General features: G+C 46.5%; 1 protein-coding gene across 1 annotated transcript in view; it reads left to right on the top strand.

The window, feature by feature from the left end:
- LOC137522079 (coagulation factor XIII B chain-like) overlaps nt 1-21,494 on the top strand; it is a 97,450-nt gene that overhangs the window by 29,049 nt on the left and 46,907 nt on the right. Inside the window, exons 2-5 of the mRNA XM_068242105.1 lie at nt 2,428-2,628; nt 5,996-6,181; nt 11,668-11,844; nt 15,813-15,989. Of these exons, the coding sequence (XP_068098206.1) occupies nt 2,428-2,628; nt 5,996-6,181; nt 11,668-11,844; nt 15,813-15,989 (741 nt within the window). The remainder of the gene's footprint in view (nt 1-2,427; nt 2,629-5,995; nt 6,182-11,667; nt 11,845-15,812; nt 15,990-21,494) is intronic.

Below are 21,494 nucleotides of genomic sequence, written 5' to 3'. Positions count from 1 at the left end.
GAGCCTGATCTAAATGATCTTTCCCCCCTCTTTATGGCTGCTCTGCATGACTTAAATACGATTGCAGAGCACAGTGTGATCCTTCTCACCTTTTTTTCCCTTCCTGTCTGCTGTCTGCAGTTGCACAGGTTAGTGGTGCATAGTTCAGCTTCTCCTGCTGGGTGTTTGGTGCTGCTGAGTGTTCAGTGTGATCCCTCTCACCTGTATCTCTTGCTCTGTCTGCTGACTGCTCAGGCTCCATTATGTGAGGCATAGTTCAGCCTCTCCTGCTGGGTATTCAGTGCTGCTGAGTGCTCAGTGTGATTCCACTCACCTGTCTCACAGTGAAAGGCTCTGAAGCACATGGCTTAGAGTGCATTCCAGCTTGGAACGCACAGCCATCAGACCAGGAAGTGTGTGCAGTGACTGCTCTCCAATCCCTGCTCTGGACAAAGCAGAGATCTCCTCATGGCTGAGCTCTCCTCGCCTCCTCTTACAAGGCTGGATACACACAGGACTGTGCTGGCTGCAACACTACCTCCCGCTATGTCTGGCTTAAAGGTAAAGGCACTATTATTTGCCGTCCCTCTGATGTAATGCTTCTGAAGCTGCAGGAGGAGGTAAGTTATTCCAAGTATCTTGGTAGCACTATGTACTATATTTTATCATCTGCCATGCTCATTATAAACAGTTATATGAACAGTATTGTGTACTATGTGCAATATAAATGACATAGCATTCCTTGCATAAAAGTATTATCTGATTTCTTATTTTCTGCAACGTTTCATGTACCTCTTATCTTACTTATTTCATCTCTTGCGGTCCGTTGGACTGCATTCTGGATCACGCTGTGCCAGAAACAGATAATTCTAAGGTCAATAGGTAAGAGTCATACAGGTAAGTGACCCCCGCTTTTCTACAAAAAAAGAGAGCACACCTTCCATAAATGGGCTGTACTTTTTTATATACAAGCCCAGGAAGAAGAGAACAAAGGAGGGCAAGTTCCCACCACAGTTCTAGGACATTAGTTCTTTGTCATCATTTGAGATCCTGCTTTAGATCTTTATATCATCATTTCTGTATCTGCACCATTACTGTGCACCATTTGCCTGGCTGTCTCTTCCCCACTGATCTGAGGTCTGAAGTATGCCGCAGAGCAGCACAGCAAGGAGCAAGGGAGGAGGAGCCAAACTTTGTGGAGGCAGGACAGGACAAGTGGCATGCGGGCAAAAAAGTGGCAGGCAAACCTGGTGTGTACCCCCTGGCCAACAGCAAAGTACCACCGGTGGTACGCGTACCACAGGTTGAAAAGCCCTGCCATAAAGCATCCCCTCTCCTCTTCCGGTCCCCGCTGTCTCACTGGCTCCCCTGAAGCGATATTCGACCGTTTCGGTCAAATACAGCTGTTTCCCAGCCGAAGGGAGGCTTCGGAAATGCTTTGTGAGCCTGAGTGCTCCCGAAGACGGGCCGTTCTACACTGCGCACGTGCGAGTGCCCACTATGATGCACTCGCGCGTGCACAGTATGGAGCCGCCTGTCTTTGGGAGGACTCGGCTCCTGAAGACTTCCGAAGTCCCCTCGGCGGGGGATGTGAACGGGGGAGCCAGCGCAGCACCGAGGGCACCGGGAGAGGAGAGGGAAGGCTCATTAGGACTGAGCCCTCCCTCTCCTTAGGTGAGTATCTGACTTTTTTTTATTTAAATATGGGTTCCCATTAGCTTTAAGTGTACTGCTGTCAACTATTTATGTGAAAGGGCCCACAAGAATATGGCCCAACTGCTGCTCTGCCTCGAGAAGGTTGTTCACCAAGTCTCTCTAAGACAAAGTTAAAGAGAAATCGTAACCAAGAATTGAACTTCATCCCAATCAGTAGCTGATACCCCCTTTTACATGAGAAATCTATTCCTTTTCACAAACGGATCATCAGGGGGCTCTGTATGGCTGATATTGTGGTGAAAACCCTCCCACAGGAAACTGTGAGGACCATGGTCCTGGCAGTTTCCTGTCTGTGAACCTTGTTGCATTGTGGGAGATAGCTGTTTACAGCTGTTTCCAACTGCCAAAGAAGCAAGCAGCAGCTACTACCACTGACATCACCTGCCAGCAGTAAAAATTTCACCATGTTATAAATGTCAGAATGTAAATCAGGGAGAGGAAAGGTTTTACCATGGGCTAACACTCACTAAATCATTTATACATAATTATTGTAAAAATGAAGCACTTTTTTTATTAAATTATTTTTATTGGAGTTCCTCTTTAAGACTGCTTCACACTCTTAGCCACTGTTACAATTGTTCTGTAATCAACTGTTGTTTTCATTACCTTTTTTCTATGGCACTAGATCTATAAATTAGTTATGTTAGTTGTTTACTGCTGATCTTCCAATTGATTGAAAGCTTTTCCATTTTTATATTGATCTATAGCTAAATGTTTGAACTGTCACTGCAGGGACCTTGTGTGACCTTCCTAACGTTGAAAATGGAAAAATTGCCCAGTACTTTTACACTTTCACCAAGTTTTACTTCCCCATGAAAGAAGGGAAGACACTGTCTATGGTTTGTTCTGCTGGGTATACCTTTCATTCTGGAAAGCAAGAAGAACAGATCACCTGCACACCAGAGGGATGGCAACCTTCCCCAGTATGTTACAGTAAGTTTACATGTGCTCTGAATCATAACTCTGAATGAACGTTTCTTTCCCAACCACACATCCCCAGCCACCAGGATGACATTTCACAACTGGCAACACTGTCACAGGAGCCCTAGTGGCTGACCGCACTTAGCCTTCTAAACGGTGCCAGCGCACAGATCGTGCGAACTCTGGTCGCAGTCAATGCGCAGGAACCGTTAAGAATTAGCCGCAGACAACCCAGAAGGGAGCCTGTGAGACACGGGTAATTACAACGTACACACGATTCCACGGTATCTGCCACCACCACTGGTATGGGCCAGTGGACCCGATTTACTGACTGACTAGTCCTGCGAATAAAACGGTTAAACACACGGTATTCTGTCTAGCCAACAACAAACAAACAGTAGCGTATCTTCAGAGACCCGGGATCAGTTCTGTATGTGCTGATAAGCAGGGTAGCGGAACAGTGAATGACTTGGAGGAAGTCTTTTATTCACAGCAATATAAATAATTAATATATACAGACAATTATTAAAATCAACAATTATTAAAACAGTAATAGCCAGTATAAAAAATAAAAGAAGGGAGATAAATACTTAGTTCCTGGAAAGATGTCCTTTTTGTGGGAAAAATCAGAGTTCTGGGTTTCAATCAAAGTTCAGAGTTCAGACCAGGTGGATGCCAGCATATCCTCAAGCTGGCACCGATGAGTTCAAGATGTTTTCAGGGTGGAGGACACTGAGTTTGGGTCCTCTGCCATTCTTATGCCCCTGATTCAGTAGGAGGGAGTGAGGGCGGGGAGCCACACACCCCCTTAGAAGATGAGATGAGCCCTCCCCTTGTCCTGGAGACCAGAAATCATATCTACCCATATATGGGCTCTATCTCACAGAACCGTACAGGTCAGGGCAGATTTATTAACATTTTCAGGTCTGTCTCGATTTACCCAGCGCCCTGATACCAGACATGAGGGGTGGGACCCCTGTGGTATCATCAGGGCACTTTCAAACTGCCTAACTGGCAGTCCTTACCGCAGAATGTTCTGAAACTTCCTCAGAACCAGCATCGGGACTCATGCTACACTTCCCTCACGTTTGGCGAAGCTGCCATCTCAGGAACCCCAGAAATATGACAGATCTGGGAAGTTATGGATTATGCTATGAGACTCAGGTTATTCAGGATGTGTTCTAGCTGCTAACAGCTGACTTCCCTTTGATCTTTACCAGAGAGCAAGGTGTCAAGACCTCCCGAGGATTCGTAGCCTGCCTGGCTGCACCTAGGCATCCTGATTACCCTTTGGTTAATTAACATCTACATGAGATCAGCTAGGTGTCACCTGGTTCCCAGAACAGAAAGGGGAATTGTGCCTTCCACAGGAATATGTCCAAGCTAATTAACACCTCCCCCCCAGGCTTTCACTTCAGCTAAGACAGATCCCCCAGCTGTTCCTAGGCAGAGGGATACTACACATCAAATCTTGGTTCTATTGATCTAAAGCGCAATCGATGCAGGGAATCGAGTGCGATCGTTCTTTTCTTCACGGGCGGTTCCAGGACGCGCCTGCGGCCCCGCAACCGTCCGTGACAACTAAATACATCTTTCCTGTGAGAACAAAGCTTCATGAACTGTGAATGTCAATGCAGAGCCTGTTGTGACCTGTTTGGCACCCCAAGCAAAGCACTCTGCAACCCCTCCCCCCAGGTAATGGGTGACATTAGGTGATAGGTAGTGGCACATCGTGGATTGTGGGCAGTGTCATGGAAAGCAGGTTGTGAGAAGTAGTGACAGGTAATGGAAGATAGTGGGTTACATAGTGATTTTTGGTTGAAAAAAAAGAAATACGTCCATCGAGTTCAACCAGATAGTGGTTAGATGACAGGCAGTGCAGGTAGTGGGTGAACAGTAGTGGCAGATAGTGGGTGACATAGACTTACCTCTCCCTGGTTGTAGTGGGTGGTAGGACTGCCAGGAATTCCATCTATTCACTTGTCAGTGTGCCAGGCTTACAGCGGCACACACAGAGCACTTCTCTCTCCCCTCCGTAATCACAGCCCAGCTCTCCTACACGAGCAGGCAGTTAATGGGGGGGGGAGCTTGCGCTGTCACTGACAGCTCAACTTTCCTCCAGGATCCAGGCAGACCCCGTTGCACAGGCGCGGGGTTCAGGGGGTGGGGTTAGCAGCCAGCAAGAGTGCCATTGGAGCTCCCACGAGTTACAGGGGCCATGCTGCAGGAGGCTAAAACGCCCTTGAGTGGGTCTTTGATACTATGCTGGGCTCATTGACACTGGGTCATTGAGATGCAGAGGATTCTGACTTGCATGCAGATTTCATGTAAATTATATGCAAACTAGAATTGGCTCAAAAGCTGCAGGAAGTGCAATCGATTGGCTTAATTCCAAGCTGCACTCAGTTTGCATGCAATTATTTGCATTTCATTGACCATCTTTATTGAGAAAAGTATTTTACACTTGCATATATAAACCAATATATGTTTACATGAATACCTTCCTACACCTATCAACATGTCTTTGTCATGTATGTTGTATGTATGAAGTGGCAATGCTTCCTGGCATTTAATTAATGTATTACACTTACAAAGCTCTATTTCTTTCATTGAAATGATTCCAAGACACAGCATCATCCCAATCCAAAGGAAAACAAAGAACTGCCCAATGGGTCAAATTAAAACATAGTAAACATACATATGGGACAACTGTAAAGGCTTGTACACATGCTCAATGTGTGCTACCCCTATCTTTGCTCAATCATTTAGGTGGCACTGCCCTGTACTTACACACCTCTCCACTAAAGCCAGACATGTACTTTTCTACAGAGATAATAGGGTCGTGCACAAGTTAGCAACTTAGTGATTGGAGTTAGTTAAAAAAAACAATGCTCTTGTTTGTCTGTGTCTTTTATGTTTGGTACACACCATGCAATTTCCTGTCAAATAGATGGGTTGATAGATAATTTCCAAAAGATCCAATCTGATTTCCGATTGTTTTTCTGATCACTTCTATACAAATCAATCAGAAAACGATCAGAAATCAGATTGGACCTGTTGGAAATTATCTATTCGACCCATCTATCTGATGGCAAATGGCATGGTGTGTACTAGGCATTAGAGAACTGACATACTGGATTGCTGCACAATGTTGTGGGATACCTGTACACACAATATATCCTCAGCTGAGGCTTTGAAGAATTATTTTCTTGACCACATTTTCTGTAGTGTGTGTATGAGCTATAAGAACTGGCGCCACTATCTTCTTCTGATAGGATCATCGTGTGTTGTAACTGTAGTACCTAATGCCTCTGTGCTTTCATGAAAGTCATCTTCACAAATGCACCTAAACAATCTTTTTTCCTTTTTAAATTGCTAGAAAAATGTACCCAGCCTTCTCTGATTAATGGAATTGTGCATAATGTAAAGGAAACCTATAAAACATTGGAGACAGCCCAGTATAAGTGCTTTGATGGATATACAACCAAAACTGGACATCAAGCTGAAGAGACTCAATGTTCTTCTGGTTCCTGGACTCCCCCTCCAGAATGTCATCAAATATCTGGTACAAGCATCTATTTTTGACATTTTTTTTCCTGTATGACAAAAAGAAAACATTTTTAGCAACTGTGTTGCCCCTCCACCTGTGAAGCCAACCAATCTACATGGCTTTCAACATTAGAGAGGTGCTTTGTCCCAGTGTAAAAATGACCAATGGCCCAGTGTAAAAAAGACCAATGGCCTTTCTCCACATCCAGTGCCCCCCCAAAAATCGCATGAGGGTGATAGAGGTTTATGTGCTAGCAGGATCCGTCACTGGATGCGGAGTGGATTAACATCACTGGACAGTGTGAGTGATGTGGTTTTACATTACATGAATAAATTACTTATTCACCTGAGTGCCTTTGAGCATTTGATCGCGCCTTATAAAGCAAAAGCAGGAAGACCAAATGACACATAAACCAACTTAACTCATTCTGTTACTCCCAAATTCTTTGTGAATCACCAGACATGTGGAAGAGGGAAGTTGGTGAAGGGAGGCACCCTATTTTATTTCCATTTTGTTAAAGTGTACAGTCACTTTAAATGTAAACTTTAATTGCGCGTAAGGAAAAAAATAACTATGGTAAAATCATTGTGAAGCTAATGAGCTCATATTTGCATTGATGACATCACCCTCCAACCTACACTTCCTCAAGGCAATTCAAAAGCCTTTTTCCAACAAAAACTGAATTTATTTATTTATTTATTTTAAGGAAAACTATTTTTTTTGTTGTTCTTTATATATTTGTATTCATACCTTTCCTTCGCAGCAGTGCCTGGCCCCATACATCTTTTGGTTACAGTACTGTGCCTTAGGCATCGTTCCCACTGGCGCTGCCATGCGCATTTCAGCAGCGCGCATAGTGTGTGACATGCAAGAACGGCAGAAGTGCATAGACAGCACTTCTCTTCTGCTGTTCCCATCATATGCGCTGCGCAGCACTGCGATGCAATGTCAACTGCTGCATGCATTTTTTAGGGAATCGCAGCGTTGAGACCCATTCACTGTCGTGAATGGGATCAGCAGCGCATAGCAGCGCAGATCCGTGCAAAATGATGTGAAGGAGGCCTAAGAGCCTTGTAATGAGGATATATAGAATAGCAAAAATGGCAACCCATGGTTTCCTTGACAAAAAAAATTGACTCAAAAAATAATCTGTTTAAAAATAAAGTTCCAATTGATTGAATTTTAAACATTCTATCAAACATTGGTAGGGAAAGGCCATTCTTTCAACAATTGAGCACAGTGGAGGTGGCATGTGATTGACAGCTGCATAGCTTTATATTGCATACAGTGTGTTTGCCAAAATTCATACAGTAAATACACCTGATTGGAAAAGAAAAATGTTTTTTTTTTTGGGGGGGGGGGGGGGGGAATGGCAATCTGTAGTGGGTGAAATATGGAGGCACCATTTCTGATTTCCTATAAAATAACTACTGACTAATGCTGGGAATACACGTTTCGTTTTTGCCTTCGTTTAAACCTTCGTTTCGATTGTGCCTTTTGTCCTTTTCGATCCCGAAATAATCGATCGTACCGTTAATATCACCACCCACGGTTTCGTTTTTTTTTTATTCTGATGGTTTCGTTTTTCCAATGATCGAAGGCTGCAAAGAAACGAAATGTAGTACAGGGACGGACGGCATAAACGAATATATAATCGATCTGAACAGCCATCAAGCCTACCAATGGCTCGATTAGATGGATAAAGAGAGATAATATCAAACATGTTCGATCACTAGTCGTTCGTTTTTGGGGTCTATTAATCGAAACTATAATGAGATTATGACTATTTTCACATACGTTTTCAACACTCGATTCGTTTACCGAACGAATCGAAGGCTAAAACGAAGGCAAAAACGAAACATGTATTCCCAGCTAGGTCTGTCCCTAATGCTGTGCGCGCGAGACGCACACACGCCCGCCTCTTCTGGCCCCATCCTCCTCCGGCTCTCGGCAGTGTCTCTGCGTCCTTGCACATGCGCAGTGCACAAAAAGCACTGACGGACGGACATGGGACGCAGGGACACTTGCCTTTTATTAGGTAGGATGTTAACTAGTGATAGGCCAGGAAATATAGTACATACATCATCTTATTGTGTTATGAAAATAGTTAGTTTTGGGACCCACAGTAGGAGATTTTCTGACAGCAAAAAGCAGTCATAATCATACAACAGTAAAATTCAACTTGCTTAAAGATCTGTTTGTGACTTTTCCTTTCACTGTAGAAGAAGAGATTACATTTTCAGGCATGTATAGCAAAAATATAAGGAAAAGAGTGCTGCCTGCAATTCCAGAAGAAAAAAAACGGGCAGTTAAAAACTCACTCACCTGTCTTCAGATTGCCGCAGGCACAGCTTCCATGTGCTTCTGACGTCTTGGTTAATGACATCACGGGGGGGACTGTTACCAATGCGAGGGACTCCGCGGGGAGGAAGTCGGAAGCACATGGAAGCTGTGTCTGCGTGCGGCGATCTGAATACAGGTGAGTTTTTAACTGCCCGCTCCCCCCCCCCCCCGGGCTTCGCCTAGTGCCCCCTCCTACACTAGGGGAAGCTGCCTATCTAATCTATGCTGGGGGAACCTACCTTTCTAATCTATACTGGGGGAACCTACCTATCTAATCTATACTGGGGGACACTGCCTATCTAACCTATACTGAGGGAACCTATCTATCTAATCTATACTGGGGGAACCTACCTATCTAATCTACGTGGGGGGGAACCTACCTATCTAATCTCCACTGGAGGAACCTACCTATCTAACCTATACTGAGGGAAGCTGCCTATCTAACCTATACTGAGGGAACCTACCTATCTAATCTATACTGGGGGAACCTACCTATCTAATCTATACTGGGGGAACCTACCTATCTAATCTATACTGGGGGAACCTACCTATCTAACCTACGCTGGGGGAACCTACCTATCTAGTACATAGCAAGGAAATGAACAGCGCTCTACTTAAAAACAGATGAGTGCCTACCTGCAAAAGAGTGCAAGCCCCACTTATGGGATAAAATACACACTGAGCATACACAAGACCTGTCTACCACTGGAGGATGTTGGTTTCCTGTAACAGCTTGCATGCAACTTGTTAAGTACTCATCCCTCCCACTGCAAAGAAGTCAATCCTCCATGGGAGGGGACCTAACACTAACTAAATCCTACCTATGCATATGCATAGCCTGGGCGCGCTACCAAGTAAAATTGAAAATTGCACAAAAAGTGGGATCAGCGCATCACCAGGCCGCCTCCGAATGGCCTCCGATCAGAGATGTGCTGAGCCCCCCCCCCCCCCCCCTCAGAGACTGCAAACGCACCTTGAACCCAAACAGAGGCTCTGCATATACACCAAAAGCAAAGCTGTTAAGTGGGAGCGGCTGACCAAAAATGAATTAAATTAGTACATAGCAAGGAAATGAACAGCGCTTTTTTTATTTAAAAACAGATGAGTGCCTACCTGCAAAAGAGTGCAAGCCCCACTTATGGGATAAAATACACACTGAGCATACACATGACCTGTCTACCGCTGGAGGATGTTGGTTTCCTGTAACAGCTTGCATGCAACTTGTTAAGTACTCGTCCCTCCCACTGCGAAGAAGTCAATCCTCCATGGGAGGGGACCTAACACTAACTAAATCCTACCTATGCATATGCATAGCCTGGGCACGCTACCAAGTAAAATTGAAAATTGAAAATTGCGCAAAAAGTGGGATCAGCGCATCACCAGGCTGCCTCCGAATGGCCTCCGATCAGAGATGCGCTGAGCCCCCCCAGAGACTGCAAACGCACCTTGAACCCAAACAGAGGCTCTGCATATACACCAAAAGCAAAGCTGTTAAGTGGGAGCGGCTGACCAAAAATGAATTAAATTAGTACATAGCAAGGAAATTAACTATCTAACCTACGCTGGGGGAACCTACCTATCTAACCTACGCTGGGGGAACCTACGTATATAATCTATACTGGGGAAAGCTTCCTATATAATCTTTACTGGGGGAAGCTGCCTATATAATCTTTAATGGGGGAAGCTGCCTATCTAACCTACACTGGGGGAAGCTGCCTATATAATCTATACTAAGGGAAGCTGCCTATATAATCTATACTAAGGGAAGCTGCCTATGTAACCTATGCTGGGGGAAGCTACCTATCTAACCTATGCTGGGGGAAGCTACCTATCTACAGCCAAGCAAAGCCCCAGGGCCCCAGCCCAGCAAAGCAGAGCCCTCAGAAAAGCAAACCCCCCAGCCTAGCAAAGCCTCCTGGTCCCAGCCCAGCAAAGAATACAGCCAAGCAAAGCCTAGTAAAGCCCCCAGCCCAGCAAAGCCCCCAAAATGCCCCAGGCAAATTGCCCAGCCCAGCAAAGCCCCAGCAAGTCGCCTAACAAAGCCAGGCCGGCTCAACATCACCGCCAGCCAGGCCGGCACAGCATCACCGTCAGCCAGGCCGGCATAGCATCACTACCAGCCAGGCAGGCACAGCATTACCACCAGCCAGGCCAGCACAGCATTACTACCAGCCGAGTACAGCGCACAGGCCAGCCAGCCGAAGACAAGACAGAAGCCAGGTGAGGGGCTTATACATGTGAAATACTGCCTATTGAATATATTTAAGTTACGCCACTGCTATGTTCAAGTACATTTGGCCCTACCTATGACCACGCCCACTTTACACGGTCACGCTTATAAGCGCGCCGCACACTCGTTCCCTCTTGGTGCCCAGGGGTGCCCCAGATCTCCCAGGAACCTAGAAATGCCCCTGTTTAGGTGCTAGCTACCACTTTTACATGCAGCTAGGGTAGAGATTAAGGGTAGACGTATGTTAAGGGGAGTAAGTGCAAGGAATTAGTAGAGGGGAGTCAAGAGCTAGGGTTTAGTGGTTGGAGTTAGGTATTTAGAAAGGGGGTTGAGTTTGGTTGTGGAGGGGGAGGGCTGGTGTTAAGCACCAGGAAGGAAGTGAAGTGGCAGGGGTTAATATGGAGGTAATGGTTAAGGAATTAGAAGGGCTTCATGTAGGGAGATTGTAGATCAATAAGAAGCAGCAGCAAAAAAAATACCATTGCAAAGTGGCTGGTAAAAGACTGGTAACAAAACATTACAGCATTACCCAGCACCCAAATTAATATGATTTGCACAATTTACCAGACTCAAAAATTGAACATCATAGATAGCTTGTTATCTATGGCATGCCAGATGCAATGTGCAACAGACAAGGGAGTCTTGCCATAAACAGAGAAATCTGATCACTGTTCACTGGCTGTAACGCTTATCCTCTGTCTATAATCATTTCGCATGGTCCAGAACAGGTATTCAGCTCCTGAGGATCAGACTCACTGAATTCATGCTTTTAGCAGATGTGTGATTCACAGCCTGACAATTGGCATCTTTTAAAACTGGGAAAAGGCGTTTTTTTCTGTATGCCACTCACCACAGATTTATTTTCAGCAGGATAAAGCCATAATTGTCACCTTTATATTATTTTATTCTTTAAGTGTAATGTATTTAGACAGATGTGAAGCTCCACCGCTAGAGAATGGAATTTACACATCAAGAAAGACAAGTTTTCGCAATAAGGAGACGATACAATTCCAGTGTAATAAGGGTTATTATACTGCCAGCGGGAGCACTGCTAACTCAGCTGAATGTTTACCTTCGGGCTGGTCATCCATTCCACAGTGTATAAGTAAGTTGTTTTGTTTATGGTGATATAAAAAAAAATATTAAAATCTAAAAGAATCAAAGTGTCCTGTAAAGGCTCGTACACACGTACAACATTTCCGCATGACCAACCTGACAACATAACCAACCACATGACCAAGTGATTGCATGACTTGCATTTACCACGCACCAACAAACTGAACGACCAACTCGTTTGCATACTGCACACGCAAGCGAAGGGCGGACTGCACAATATGACCGCATTCAAAACAAGTACAAGTCATTCAAACAACCTGTACACACGTGGCCAACTGCACAATATCATGCCCAACAGTCAAGTGAGTTGAACCTCCTGTTGGATCGGGCAAATCGCCTATTATCAATCACTCGCCTAGACATTCATCACAGTCATAAGCCCAGCTATATCATCCAACAGGCCAAGTTTGGACGATAGCTGGGAGGAAAAGTTGCACGTGTTTACAAGCGTTTAGAATCAGTCCATTCTGTGTACTTAAATAATTTCATATAAACGGAATCATTATCAAGATAGATCATTCTTAAATACACTAATAAGCCATTCATAGGTGAAGTAAATAACACATATTAATTTCTTACAGTGCCTTCTGTTCAAGGAAAAAAGACATATTAGGCAGTGAGGGAACAGTCAGTTTTTGAAGATGATGTTCTAAGAGCATGAAAATTAGGCAAGTTGCCCTGCGTCCCATTGTCCCTGGCGCGCATGCGCGTGCTTACTTTGAGCAATAATATTGACTGCCCATTTCCACTAGCTGTGATCCCCTTTAAAAAGCGTATAGCAGCCATTTTGCAAATTGCAAAAGCACCACGAATTTACTTGTAAACTGTGATATGTGCGGGTGCAGAAGAGAAAGATACCAAATTCTTATTTATTTATTTTTTCTGGTTGCCCTTGATGGACGAATGTCTTTTTTTTCAACCAAACTAACTATGTATAAATAGGATGTTTAAGTTAAAGAAAACCTGAACTGAAAATTAAAAGTCAAAATAAGCATACACAAGTCTTACTTACCTTCCATGTAGTCTACTCCTCAGTGTCTTTCTCCTTTCCCGCGTCCTATTTGTTCACTGTGATCAAGGGAATTTTCCGTCCTCCATTTTGAAAATGGCCTTTACCCATAACAGCTTTCTGGTCAGCACACAGTTAAACTGTAACATCGCCCACTTGAGCCATAGGGAAACATGGACATTACCTGGTACATCAGTTTTCCTCTCAGCTATAACTGACAGCAACTGATATTTTACTGACAACAACTGATATATTTCAGATCTGACAAAATATTGTCAGAACTGGAAGGGATTATTGTCAGAAGAAAATGGTGAGCTTCTGAGAGGAACTGAAGGCAAGGTAACTATGTAATATTCATTTGCAGCTACATCATGTGTTTATTTTAAATATTTTTACTCAGTACAGGTTCTCTTTAAGCAAAGATTTTATATACATTCAGTTCAGTTGAAAGGGCAATCAATCTCCGCATTCACACTCATGCAACAGAAGGTTGAAAAATTATAGATGCTCAGTCTCAGACCAAATAGCACTTGGCTTATAAATGGCTGCAGGGAAGGCCTCTCAGCAAATTTAAAGGTGCAAGATGTGCAAGTGCATCTGCAGTACAAGAAACATCAAGGGCTGAAACCAGTGACTCTTTCTTCTATCCTACAAAGAGACATCGGTTTCACATAATACTGCAATTATGTGTTGGCAGGGGTGCCTTGTGCAGGCTGTCTCGTGGACCCTCCTAACCTCTCTTGAGTGTTACCTTACCTGGAGGGCACACCCTAGGCCTCTGAGGGGGACCAGTGCAAGCAGTGCCTCACGGCCTGGGGACACAACCTGCATCTACAATCCCAAGAAAAAGAAAGTTAAAGACAATTATTGTAGAGTGAAAAATAGTAGAAGCTCAGACCAAGCAGCACGTGGCTTACAAATGGCTGCAGGTAAGGCCTTTCAGCAGATTTCATTTTCTTCGGATGTAGTTGCAGGTGGTGTCCCCAGGCAGTGAGAACGCTGCCTGCCCTGTTTCCCTTAAGAGAACCTGTAACAAGAAAAAGTTCCCCTGGGGGGTACTCACCTCGGGAGGGGGAAGCCACTCCCAATGAGGCCTTCCCCACTCCTGTAGCTGCAGGCAGTCCAGCGCTGGCTCCCCCCGGAATCCTCTCTTGACAAGCCTGACAAGTGCCGCTGATAAGCACTGATTTAATTACCTCTCCTGGCTTCAGCGGGGGAGCCGATCTCCGTCGGGTCCGCTGAACTGCGCAGGCGCAGGAGACTTGCTCCTGCGCAGTAGAGCGGACGACGAAGATCAGCTATTTTCTCTTATCTCCGTGCGGAGAGCCGATACTGCGCCTGCGCTGGAACCGGGGAGGTAAATATTTACATCCCTGCTGTTCGGGGAGCTTTATTGCCACCGCCGTGGGGCCGAGGAGGATGGGGGGAAGCCTCAATAGGATCTGGAGGCTTCCCCCACCCGAGGTGAGTACCCCCCAGGGGAGTTTTTTTTTCGTTACAGGTTCTTGGTGTAGGATGCCCTCCAGGTAAAATAACTCCCAAGTTGCATAGCAAACATGTTCCCCCAATTTGGTTAATGCTCAAAGGATGCCTTTTTGTGGTATAGAAGAGATAGTGTGTTATTGGTTCTGCCATTGCTGCTTTTGGTACTGTAAATGCCATTGCACATCCTGTGACTTATGTGACTTTAAACATGTGACAGAAGGGGGGGAGCTTTATAATGACTGTGCGCGAGCAGTTGCTGAGGATCTATGAGCTACTGAAGATTAGCTACATTTTTTTAAATCAAAACCTTGTTTATGCATAATTAATTTTAAATAATATTTTATTATTATTGATTTATAAAACGCCAACATATGCCTGAACATAGGCTCTCCTAGAAGCAGAATCCAGAAGCATAAAAATGGCACTGAATAACAACGTTTTTTGTTGAATTATTTCATCTTTCTTATTAATTCACAATTTATCTCTCCTTAAATGACTGAACTCATGATTTATCTTTCCTTAAAGGAAATGTCCAGGCATGATTAAAAAAAAAAAAAGATGTACTTACCCCGGACTTCCTCCAGCCCCTGGTGGCCACTATGTCCCATGCCGCAGCTCTGCTCTAGCTGCTGGCTCCCGGGCCCCTCCGGTGCAGAGGCTGACCCCGCCAAGTCCTCTACTGCGCCTGCGCGAACACCTCTGTCAATCAAGTTCACGTTGTCTGGAGCGTACTGCACAGGCACAGAACTACTGCGCATGCGCAGTACACTCCGGACAATGTGAACTTGATTGACAGCGGCACTCGCACAGGCGCAGTACTAGACTTTGCACCTGGAGGGGACCAGGAGCCAGCGGCTGAGAGCGGAGCTGCAGCGTGGGACATGTCGGCTGCAAGCAGCTGGAGGAAGCCCCGGGTAAGTAGATCTTTTTTTTGTATCATGCTTGGACATTCCCTCTAAGTGACTTATCTCATGGTTTATCTACCCCCAATGTCAGCGGTTTAATGGCCTTCCCAAAGGCTTTGGGTAGGCTTAAAGGACAACTGAAGTGAGAGGTATATGGAGGCTGCCATATTTATTCCCTTTTAAACAATACCAGTTGCTTGGCAGCCCTGCTGATCTCTTTGGCTACAGTAGTGTCTGAATAACACCTGAAACAAGCATGCAGCTAATCTTGTCAGATCTGACAATAATGTCACAAACACCTGATCTTGTTTAGGGTCTATGGCGAAAAGTATTAGCGGCAGAGGATCAGCAGGATAGCCAGGCAGCTAGGATTTCTTAAAAGGAAATAAATATGGCAGCCTCCATATACCTTTCACTTCAGTTGTCTTTTAAGTTTTAGTTGAAATTTACCTTTCACCATTGTAACTCTAGTGAATTTGAATAATAGTGTAACATAATGGAATCTGTGTGTACAGAACTAAACGTCACCATTTGTTTTACTAACCTGCCTTGTTGTAGAGTCATCCTGTGTAAAACTGGAGCCTGTGGAGAATGGTGGATTTTATCCTGTGAAGGCATCATATGCAGACAGAGATGTAGTGCAGTTCTTCTGTAAGGAGAATTATTCCCTTAAAGGTGCTGAATTAATTCAGTGCTATTCTTATGGATGGGATCCAGAGCCACCAACTTGTGAAGGTAAGTTTCATTGTTTTCCAATTATTCTCAGGGCCGGATTTAAGCCAAGGCCACCTAGGCCATGGCCTAGGGCACCACAGAAGCAGGGGCACCAAAGCAGCAGGCTTAACTAGTGCAGCATTTGCAAGCTTGCAGTGCAATGAAGGGAGATCAGGTGAGCACCTGACTGCGGTACTCTGCTGCTAGCCACCTGTGCAGTAGACTCCTTGCTCTCTGTGCATGTTTGCATTGTGGCCGGCGGCTATGGACTTGGTCAGAATTGGAGACGAAAATGAAGAGGAAGCTTCTGTACTGGAGATGAGCAGAGAAATGAGTGACACTGATGGCTGCTGCGGTGTGAAGGTGAGCTGGCTACCTATACTGAAGGGTGCGGGGGTGGGAAAAGGAGGGATTAAGGGAAATGAGTCGTCTGGCTACCTATACTGGAGGGAAAGGGGAGGGGGGAGTCATCTGGCTACCTATACTAGAGGGAAGGGGAGGAGTCATCTGATTACCTATACCGGGGGTAAAGGGGGAGGAGTCATCTGGCTACCTATACTGGGGGGGTCATCAGGCTATCTATACTAGAGGGAAGGGGGAGGGGTCATCTCGCTACCCATATTGAAGGGGGGCGGTTGGTGACAGTGGCCTAGGGCGTTAAAGAGTACAAATCCGGCCCTGAGCGTGAGGACACTTCTTAGGCTTCAAACTGCGGTAACCCATCTAATCTACATGCCTTTTGTTTTTATACCTCCTGATTTTTACTTTTTTTCCTATGTAAAAATATTGTGGTCATCCTGCATATTACTCCCTAGACTGTACTTGGATGTTTCTGTCAGTGTCTGTCAGACCCTTGATGCATATTATATACAGAATTCCTGATACCTGATTACTGTGATTTGATATTATGGTTTATATCACTATGTGCTTTTATACTTTGAGTGCACACAGCTATACATATGTGTTTAGCAGCAGTCATTCTGACATACTGTATGTGTGTACTAATATTGCTTATTGTTTACTGGGACTGCCATTGCGTGAGTTAGAAAGCAAATTGCAATGCTGCACTTTCACATCCATAGGGAAAAAAAGTCTGATATCCTTTCTCTTGAGGCACCTGACTACTTATTTTGTCTGGATGCATTTTATTTGGATACGTATCTCTATTGAATATTTTATCTAAAGGCATGTGACTACTGAATTCCGTTATCTATAGATGTGTGTGTATACGTAATTGTTTTATCTAACCGCATGTGGACACATAACTCTTGAATCTTGCTGCACATGGCTACTTATTTCTTGTATCTAGGGAGGCCCTGGCTACTCTATGGAACTAAGCTGCTTTTGCTGGTAAAAAGACGTGTGTGTGTGTGTGTGTGTGTGTGTGTGTGTGTGTGTGTGTGTGTGTGTGTGTGTGTGTGTGTGTGTGTGTGTTGTGTGTGTGTGTGTGTGTGTGTGTTGCTGTTGTCAGGGGGCGGCCGGTGATTGCTGGCCTAGGGCAGTAAACAGTACAAATCCGGCCCTGATTATTCTGCCTATAAATCAGTTAGACCCCTTCCTCACTTGTGTGTTGCTGATCGTGTTTTCAGCAGCACACAGTTATGCGATCAGCAGGGACATCAAAAGTGCATAGACTGCACTGTCTGATGCTTCCTTCCATGCATTGTGACTCACTGCAGAAATGCAAGGCATGGTTGCCTACAAATTTACGCAAATGCACTGTGATTCCCATTCATTATAAATGAATGGGATCGCAACCACATAGTGGAGAATAGCATAGCAATGCAGTACTGTGCGTTGTGATGGCCACCTGCACACAGCGCGAGGTGAGGAAGGGGCCTTAGGGCTCGTTCACACTATGAGCGTTTGTGGATTTTTGCAAGTGCTAAAGCGGTTGTGTAGTGATCTCCTAAAATCGCAAACGCGCTATTTGTACAATTTTTTGAGTGCTTTGGCTCAATGGAAAGTATAGGGAAGCACTTTGTGTAGCGATTTCCCGAACGCTTTTATGAATAAATACATAGGGCTCGATTCACAAAGCGGTGCTAACCCAGTTAGAGAATTTAGGCGTGATAACCATTGCACCACGCTGGTGAAAAGACAGTTTAGGTGTGATAAGTTTAGGCATGATAAGTTTAGGCGTGCTAAGTTTAGATAAGTTTAGATCGCGCACAAAGTCCCGCACGCAACGCAGTGCCATTAAACTCTATGCGAAGTGCATCAGACTTTGGTAGCGCAAAACTTTTGATCAGCTGTGCACTGCGGTGCTAACGCAGTTGGTGCTTAAACTTATCACGCCTAAACTTATCACGCCTAAACTTATCATGCCTAAACTTATCACACCTAAACTTATCACACCTAAACTTATCATGCCTAAACTGAGTTTAAGCATGATAAAGGGCTTTTCAGCAGTGTGCTAACTGTTAGCACCGCTTTGTGAATTAGGCCCATTGTATTTATTCATAAAGGTTAAAGAGTTCACTTCAAGTGAAAAAAATCATCACTGAGCAAAAGCGCTTAGAAAAGCACTTTTCTAAGTGCAAATCGCAGGGAAAAGCTCTTCAAAAATCACAGTATATCGTTAGTACTGCATAATAATGGAGCACAGGGAAAAAAGAAGAAAAAGAGGAAGGGAAGGAGCACAGGGAGAGGTGGTGTAGGGGCACAGAGGGGCAGGGAGAGGTAGTGTAGGGGCACAGAGGGGCAGGGAGAGGTGGTGTAGGGGCACAGAGGGGCAGGGAGAGGTGGTGTAGGGGCACAGAGGGGCAGGGAGAGGTGGTGTAGGGGCACAGAGGGGCAGGGAGAGGTAGTGTAGGGGCACAGAGGGGCAGGGAGAGGTAGTGTAGGGGCACAGAGGGGCAGGGAGAGGTAGTGTAGGGGCACAGAGGGGCAGGGAGAGGTGGTGTAGGGGCACAGAGAGGCAGGGAGAGGTGGTGTAGGGGCACAGAGGGGCAGGGAGAGGTGGTGTAGGGGCACAGAGGGGCAGGGAGAGGTGGTGTAGGGGCACAGAGGGGCAGGGAGAGGTAGTGTAGGGGCACGCAGAGGCAGGGAGAGGTGGTGTAGGGGCACAGAGAGGCAGGGAGAGGTGGTGTAGGGGCAAAGAGAGGCATGGAGAGGTGGTGTAGGGGCACAGAGAGGCAGGGAGAGGTGGTGTAGGGGCACAGAGAGGCAGGGAGAGGTAGTGTAGGGGCACGCAAGGGCAGGGAGAGGTGGTGTAGTGGCACAGAGAGGCAGGGAGAGGTGGTGTAAAGGCACGCAGAGACAGGGAGAGGTGGTGTAGGGGCACAGAGAGGCAGGGAGAGGTGGTGTAGGGGCACAGAGAGGCATGGAGAGGTGGTGTAGGGGCACAGAGAGGCAGGGAGAGGTGGTGTAGGGGCACAGAGAGGCAGGGAGAGGTGGTGTAGGGGCACGCAGAGACAGGGAGAGGTGGTGTAGGGGCACAGAGGCAGGGAGAGGTGGTGTAGGGGCACAGAGAGGCATGGAGAGGTGGTGTAGGGGCACAGAGAGGCAGGGAGAGGTGGTGTAGGGGCACAGAGAGGCAGGGAGAGGTGGTGTAGGGGCACGAAGAGGCACAGAGAGGAAGGGTAGGAGCACAGGGAGAGGCGGGGAAGGGGCGATCCTAACGCCAGAGATATGTAGGAGTATCTCCACTGCAAAGGATGTCCTTCCCCTATTAGGCTGCCGACAAGCTCAATGTCGGTAGGGTTTTTTTTTTTTGGGGGGGGGGGTCAAGAGAGTTGTACAAGGATGATCCATAGGCATGTCATGGAGCAAGGATCATGCCTGTGTCTCATTTGATTAACGGTAACAATTACAATTAGATGTAAAGCCTGTTATATAAGGATATGCTAAGCTATGTTATTAAGAATGGGGCAGGGAGAGGTAGTGTAGGGGCACAGAGGGGCAGGGAGAGGTGGTGTAGGGCACAGAGGGGCAGGGAGAGGTGGTGTAGGGGCACAGAGGGGCAGGGAGAGGTGGTGTAGGGGCACAGAGGGGCAGGGAGAGGTAGTGTAGGGGCACAGAGGGGCAGGGAGAGGTAGTGTAGGGGCACAGAGGGGCAGGGAGAGGTGGTGTAGGGGCACAGAGGGGCAGGGAGAGGTGGTGTAGGGGCACAGAGGGGCAGGGAGAGGTGGTGTAGGGGCACAGAGGGGCAGGGAGAGGTGGTGTAGGGGCACAGAGGGGCAGGGAGAGGTAGTGTAGGGGCACGCAGAGGCAGGGAGAGGTGGTGTAGGGGCACAGAGAGGCAGGGAGAGGTGGTGTAGGGGCAAAGAGAGGCATGGAGAGGTGGTGTAGGGGCACAGAGAGGCAGGGAGAGGTGGTGTAGGGGCACAGAGAGGCAGGGAGAGGTAGTGTAGGGGTACGCAAGGGCAGGGAGAGGTGGGTGTAGTGGCACAGAGAGGCAGGGAGAGGTGGTGTAAAGGCACGCAGAGACAGGGAGAGGTGGTGTAGGGGCACAGAGAGGCAGGGAGAGGTGGTGTAGGGGCACAGAGAGGCATGGAGAGGTGGTGTAGGGGCACAGAGAGGCAGGGAGAGGTGGTGTAGGGGCACAGAGAGGCAGGGAGAGGTGGTGTAGGGGCACGCAGAGACAGGGAGAGGTGGTGTAGGGGCACAGAGAGGCAGGGAGAGGTGGTGTAGGGGCACGAAGAGGCACAGAGAGGGAAGGGTAGGAGCACAGGGAGAGGCGGGGAAGGGGCGATCCTAACGCCAGAGATATGTAGGAGTATCTCCACTGCAAAGGATGTCCTTCCCCTATTAGGCTGCCGACAAGCTCAATGTCAGTAGGGTTTTTTTTTGGGGGGGGGGGGGGTCAAGAGAGTTGTACAAGGATGATCCATAGGCATGTCATGGAGCAAGGATCATGCCTGTGTCTCATTTGATTAACGGTAAACAATTACAATTAGATGTAAAGCCTGTTATATAAGGATATGCTAAGCTATGTTATTAAGAATCCTTTGCTAAAAAGTGTGTACCCAGCTTAGCGCTGGTCTAGTTTAGGGGACCCAGCAGGAAATCTCATTGGAAAATTCTGCTAATGTGATTGGGTGGTTAGCACAGATCAGTGAATAATGGCGCACAGCGCCTATGCATAAAGATGGCGCCGCATTAAAAAGATACGCTTATCGCTAGTACTGCATAATAATGGCGCACAGGGAAAAAAAGAAAAACGGTACACAGTACCGTTATTTATCAAGAGCTAACCTACATATGTAACAGTGTTAATGTTAGGGTTAGGCACCACCAGGGAGGTCTTAGGGTTAGGCATCACCAGGGGGGTGCTTAGGGTTAGGTACCTCCAGGGGGGGTGCTTAGGGTTAGGCACCTCCAGGGGGGTGCTTAGGGTTAGGCACCACCAGGGGGGTGGTTAGGATTAGGCACACCAGGCAGGGGCGTAGCAATAGGGGGTGCAGAGGTAGCGACCGCATCGGGGCCCTTGGGCCAGAGGGGCCCTGAAGGGTCCACCCTCTATCACAGTATTAGCTCTCTATTGGTCCTGTGCTGGTAATAATCACTTCTATAGATGCTTTG

This window comes from Hyperolius riggenbachi, chromosome 6, assembly GCF_040937935.1.
Source record: "Hyperolius riggenbachi isolate aHypRig1 chromosome 6, aHypRig1.pri, whole genome shotgun sequence".
Taxonomy (NCBI): domain Eukaryota; kingdom Metazoa; phylum Chordata; class Amphibia; order Anura; family Hyperoliidae; genus Hyperolius; species Hyperolius riggenbachi.
The sequence above is the reverse complement of the archived record's forward strand: the minus strand, read 5'-3'. Positions and strand labels throughout refer to the sequence as shown.